This window comes from Delphinapterus leucas, chromosome 13 (assembly GCF_059928025.1).
Source record: "Delphinapterus leucas isolate spDelLeu-1000000601 "Yukka" chromosome 13, BTC_Dleu_Yukka2, whole genome shotgun sequence".
In the NCBI taxonomy this organism is placed as follows: Eukaryota; Metazoa; Chordata; class Mammalia; order Artiodactyla; family Monodontidae; genus Delphinapterus; species Delphinapterus leucas.
In genome coordinates this window covers 33860311-33866310 of record NC_143141.1, presented here as the reverse complement: position 1 = coordinate 33866310, position 6000 = coordinate 33860311, and the positions used below count along the sequence as shown (strand labels likewise).

The window sequence follows — 6000 nt, the reverse complement described above, 5'->3', positions numbered from 1 at the left end:
TTTTTTTTTTCCCTTTGGGTTAAATTTAATACACTGTTTCAGAAAAACTGACAATGTTTAGGTAGTTTAAACTACAGGAAATAATTGCCTATTTGCAGTAAATCATCTGTGCAAATGATTTACTTAAGGCATGTTGCAATAGCCTTTAATAATTTTAATCAGTAAATCTATGTTGGCAGATGCCCATTTATTTGCTCACCAACTCAAGCTCTTGCTGGTCAGGGTATTATCTGTGCAGAGATTTGTCATTCTCTAATTGCAAAAGAATTGGCTCCCGTCTGCTACATAACTTGCTCTTGTTCGAGACTTAGTCAACCAGCTTTCTTTATATGGCGCCCTGGTGGTCTTTGGAAGCCCTATCCTTGTGTGGATGGGGTTGGGATGCATGGGGTGCCTTTGCTCTGAGGAGGGTCCTGGGGTCTCTGGAGACCAAGGTGGCACTAATGCATGCAGTCACCAGGCGCCGGGCTGCCCCATGAGCACACTGATCTTGGGCCCTGAGGGTCACCTGGAAGTTTTCCCAGCTGTGCTCCTGGTGACTGGTGGAATTGAGTTGGGGAGGGGGTCATGGGGGTCTGGTCTCCTACCCTCTTCCGCTGCCTTCAGCTCTCGCTGTCCCTTCTGAAGCTCTGAGACCCTGCTACTCATGTATTCATTCCTTCACTCATGCGTCCTTCCCTTCACCAGTAGTGGTCACAGATGCCTGCTCAGTGCCCCAGGGGGACCTGTGGGGACCAGACACAGTCTCTTCTAGGGGTCCATAGGTTAAGACATCTTTTCTCTTTTTCTTCCAGGGCTTTGAGTGGGACCTCAAGGGTGTCCCCCTGGACCAAGGCTCCGAGCTTCACGTGGTGGTCAAAGACCATGAGACGATGGGGAGGAACAGGTGAGGCGGTGAGGGGGACTCTGGCCTGTGGGTGTGTATGGGTAGGGTCGTGGCGGATGTAGACTACAGAATGTGGACTCTGGAGAGCTGGTGTTTAGTGAAGACCTGCCACTAGTGGGCCTGGCCCGGTGGTAGATCTGGGGGAGAGGGCTGGCTGCAGTCTCAGGAACTCAGCCGTGGGTAAATCTGAGAGCTTCCCAAGTGACAGGGAAGGAAGATGAGCTAGAATCAGATGTGCGTGTGTTTCCCCAGACAGCCTGTGCCCCAGGGAGCAGGGAAGAAAAGGCTCTCTGGGTCCTGCTGCAGCCCTGAGGTGCCTGGCACGGCCCTCTCTCCCTGCCCAGCACAGGCTAGGGAGGGCAGTGGCACATGGCGCGAGGCAGGCCGAGCGATGGCTTCATGGAAGAGGTGGGACTCGAGGTGAGAGTTGTGGTTTAGAAGTCGGAACAGTAATGACGACCCACACTGACTGCCCACCGTCCTGTGGCAGTGTCTTCTGGTGATATTTCATGTACGTAGTAGGGATGGTTTCCAGGCAGGGGCAATAGTAGGAGCAGAGTTCAGAGTTTTGTGGTGGCAAAAGTAGGCTCTCGAGTCGGGCGATGGGTCCTTCCTCGTGTATGGAGCTCCTGGGCCTTGTGTGTGCTGGTGGCGGGGTGGGCAGGGCCAGCCAGCTTGCAGACTGATGGCCCTGTTGACTGTGGGTAGGGTGACCTGGGAGACACAGCCTGAGAGCGCTCAGTGCCGGAACCTTGAATGTCAGGGCGGGGCTTCAGCCGGTCCCTGCTAGGCCTGACGGGGGTGCAGCTGTGTGAGGGGCCGGCAGGGGTGGGTTCATGCTCTTGGTGCCATTCGCTGAGGTTTGGACCCGAGGATCGGGCATGGGCTTGCTGTTTTGTGACCTGCTGACAGTAGAGCCTTTGTTTGGGAACTGGGTCAGCTGGTGTCTGGGGCCCGGCTGTGTTTCCCTGGCAGGGCGAGAGTGGGAGAGGGAAAGAGGGAGGATTCAGAGACCTGGGGAAGGCCGACAGGGGTCTCAGCCTCCCAGACATCTGGAAAGTTTGAAATCTTAAAAAGCTTGGAAGAAAAACGCAGCCAGCACGGTCTCTCTGTGTCTCTGCCGGCTGTGGGTGCAGCGCGTGATACGTGTGGGGAGGATGGAGGCGCTTCCACTGGGCCCTCCCAAGGTAGGGCTAAAAGGTGTGGGTCCGGGGCGTCTTGGGTCCGTCTTGTCCAGCCTGGACCTCAGCAGCCCCCACCTGCACAGGGTGCAGGTTCCTGCAGGGGCTGGAACTCATTCACACTGTTACCCCAGCACAGGTATTTCATGGAAAAAAGGCAGCTTCTGACAAGCATGAACGGTGGACCTACAGGTGAGGGAGGAGCAATGCTGGACTCTGGGTGGTCCTGGAAGGCTTCCTGGAGGAGGGCCACACAGACTGACTCGGAGGCCAGGGTTGGCTTTAGAGAGGAGAGGAAGGGAGGGCCTTCCACAGTTTGGGCATGGAGGGCAGCAGGCTAAGGCCTTACATGTGGGATTCAGTCACATGACTCGTGCAGCCCAGTGAGAAGGGAGCAATGGGGCCAGGTTGGGAGGGGGCCTCTGACGCCAGGCTGAGGATAATAATAGCAAACCCACAACAGCTGATGTTTACCAAGAGCTTAGCCAAGTGTCTGGCCCTGTGCTGAGTCTTTATATAAAAGATCTTTTTTAATCGTTAGGTGTTACTATTAGACTTGTCATTATTACGGAGGGAAACTGAGGCTCCAGGAGATTAATTTCCTCGAAGGCTACTGATGGCAGAGCTGTGATTGAAGGGCAGGTCTGCAACATGGTCAGAATCACGGAGCCCCTGCGCCTCTCAGGGGCTCCCGGAAGCCCCAGGCAGGTGCTGGGCCCTTCTAGAGAGAGCGTAGCAAGGCAAAGGCATGCAGAGGAAACACATGTTTCACTTTCATGATCACATTCAGTACTTTTCAGGCCCTGTGGGGAGATTTCTAAGACCATGAAGGCAGCAGGGGATGAGAACATATTTTTGATCAATTCAAGGGCCAGGCTAGACCTCGGGGTGATAGCAGGCCAGTGCCACACATGGGCCGGCCTGGCTCCGTGGGTTGGAGATCACAGCAGGGGCAGGCTGTCTCGCACATTGGAGCCCTCTCGTTGGCCCCTGTGGATGTCCTCTGGCTCCTGGGGGCAAGTCAGCTCCCTGAACACCAGTTTCCCACATGACCAGGTAGGTCACTTGAGAGGCCAGTGTGCTGGAAATCAGTTCCTCACACAGCAATTTGCAGAAGAACTAATTCACAAAGCTTCCCGATTCACCAGAAACTTCTTTCTGATAACTACTTGAATGTAATTTTTGAGTTTTTCAAACATTTATCTCAATTTTGCATTTCTAGTGATTAAAAATTAAATTTTAATTCAACTAACTTTAAACTTACATTCACAAACATCTGAAGAATTTCAGAAATAATAGAATTTTAGCTTTGCTATCGGAGCCTCGGAGCCAGTGGGGTATGCAGGCTGGAGAGCAGTTTGCTTGGATGGAAGATGCATGAGGGGAAACCCACTGGAGTAGCGGGAGGGAGGCAGGTACCCACAGGGTGCTTCTGTAAGGCCCTCATGGTTAGAGCGCACAGTACGTTCATGCTGCTCATGAAATGTGAGAAAAGAATCCCAGTTAAGGGCTTCCCTGGTGGCGCAGTGGTTGAGAGTCCGCCTGCCGATGCAGGGGACACGGGTTCATGACCCGGTCCGGGAAGATCCCACATGCCGCGGAGCGGCTGGGCCCGTGAGCCATGGCCACTGAGCCTGCGCGTCCGGAGCCTGTGCTCCGCAACGGGAGAGGCCACAACAGTGAGAGACCCGCGTACCACAACAAAACAAAACAAAACAAAAACAAACCAGTTAATTAAAAGTATTAAAAAGTCTAATGCTGTAAAAGTAAGAAGCATTTCCAGGAAGTGGAAAGAGCAACCATGTGATATTTTACGTTCTAAAAGAGAAAAGGGAAAAAAAGTCAGTGAATTCAATTCAATGAACGTTTTACATAGAACACCTACTCACTACCCTCAAGTTGGCAGTGTCTGGTCAGGAAGCAAATAGGGAGATAACAGTTGTGATGGTGACCGCTGCCATCTGACTGCCCTCAGTTTCAGTGAAATCCACAGGGCCGTCATGCAGCAGTTCCTTCCTTCCTGGCAGTCCTGGGTGGGCTGTGAGCCCACCTAGGGTCCTCCTGGGTCTTCTTCCGAGCGAGGTGCAGCACAGCCCTCCACAGTCTCCCTCTGTCTCCTCCTCTCCGTCTTCTGAACCTCCATCCTCTGCCTCCACCTGTTTCTAGAGTCCCCTCAATGCCTCACTCATTCTTTACCGCCCCTCACTCACACCTCTGTCTCCGCAGGTCTGTGGTTTTGCTCCTTTTCCTTCCTGGCCCCTCTCCGTTTATTCCTTCTGTCCTCTGACTCTCCCCCACTTCCACTCTCTTCTCTATCCCCAGGGCTTCTGGGATTTTTGATGTTTCTGTGTTTCCCCGACGACCGTTGGCAGTTTTGGGTGACCTCATTATGCCAGCCTGGTCTGTTGGCCCGGAGTGGGGTCTCGGAATCTCTCAGGAGGGGAAACTCAGGCTGGATACTGTCTCTGGGCCATTCTGCACCCCACCCATCCTGAAGCAACTGCAGGGGTGGATCAACTCCATGTCGATAAAATCAGGTTTCAAATGCACATAGGAGGAAACTTCACTCCTCTGGATGGGAGACACTCGTGCAAACCCAGCTAGGCTGGGTCCTGGACTCAGTTGAGTGTCCCAGGCTTCACTCAACAACTTCCTGCTTACTCTGGGCTTCTCAGAAGGATGCTGGAGGGGAAGCTGACCCTGATCCCTGACCAGCTAAGTTTGACCCCTGGGATGTTCAGCTGAGAAATTCCCAATCCAGGCTATGAGACGCAAGAGCATCATTGGCAGCTTTGACATAACATGCCAGTGCCTGGCCCCGCCTGCAAGTTCTCACTTAATTGATTGGGAGCGGGGCCTGTGCACCATTACGAACTCCCAGGTGTTAGGGAGTAAGAACCAGTTGTCTGCACTCCACACCAGTGCTGCCCGGTAGAACTTTCTGAGATGATGGAACCATTCCGTGTTGGCTAGTGTAACTGAGGAACTGAATCTTAAATTTTATTTAATTTTAATTAATTTAAATTTGAATAGCTCATGTGCGTGCATAGTGGCGGCTTACTGTGTTGGACAGCGCAGCTCTAGATTTTTAGAACGGTGCTCCAACCCTGGGTGCATCTTAGAATGGCCTGGGAGCTTTACAATAGATCAGTGTCTAGGTACAAACTGATTAAAGGAGAAGCTGGAGTCGGGTGCAGGCAGCAGCACTTCCTGAAACTGCCCAGGGGAGACCAGTGTGCACCAGGGCATGAGAGCAATGCTGGCACTTCTGCAAGGAATGGCTCTCAATTATTTCATGGATTAACTAAGAAATAAATATAATTCTTGCCATAGTTTCTGAATGTGGTTATTGGTAGAAATGATTACCACGCAATAATTATGGGCAAAACGGCACATGGTAAAATTGTTAAGGAAATGAAAAACTGACTGAAGAATCCTGTTGGTAACTGTAAACACTGACCTGAGAGAATCAGACTTAATAGAACGAATTCCACAAAAGAAAACTCAAGAATGGAAGAGAGCTATATTTGATAAAGCTTGATATGAATCGAAAAATGAAAAAACAAACAAACCCCCCCCCCCAAGAAAACTTTGCACCAAACCTGTGTTGGGAAATTTAAACAGAAAATAATTGTTACTAATGACAATAATTTTGGTAAAATAAAAATGAAGATTAAAAAAAGAAAGGAGTTTAATTACACTGTATAGAAAATATCTCAACAAATTAAATGGGCTTAATTTAATTTGTTCTGAAAAATGCCTTTCCAGTAGAAATTAATTAATGTAGGTGTATTTTTTTTTAATTTAAATGTTTGGTAAATGTAAATATGGGAGCAAAAGTCTCCATGGGGTCAAAATGTCCATCTGTCAAAACACCAGGGTTACGGAATTCCCTGGCCATCCAGTGGTTAGGACTCTGCGCTTTCACTGCAG

The 6000-nt window shown here is 50.7% G+C and overlaps 1 protein-coding gene across 1 annotated transcript in view; it reads left to right on the top strand.

The window, feature by feature from the left end:
* The first annotated feature begins 475 nt into the window (after positions 1-475).
* The window catches only part of DYSF (dysferlin), a 199741-nt gene continuing 194216 nt past the window's right edge, over positions 476-6000 (top strand). Inside the window, exons 1-2 of the mRNA XM_089922488.1 lie at positions 476-535; positions 765-886. Of these exons, the coding sequence (XP_089778614.1) occupies positions 476-535; positions 765-886 (182 nt within the window). The remainder of the gene's footprint in view (positions 536-764; positions 887-6000) is intronic.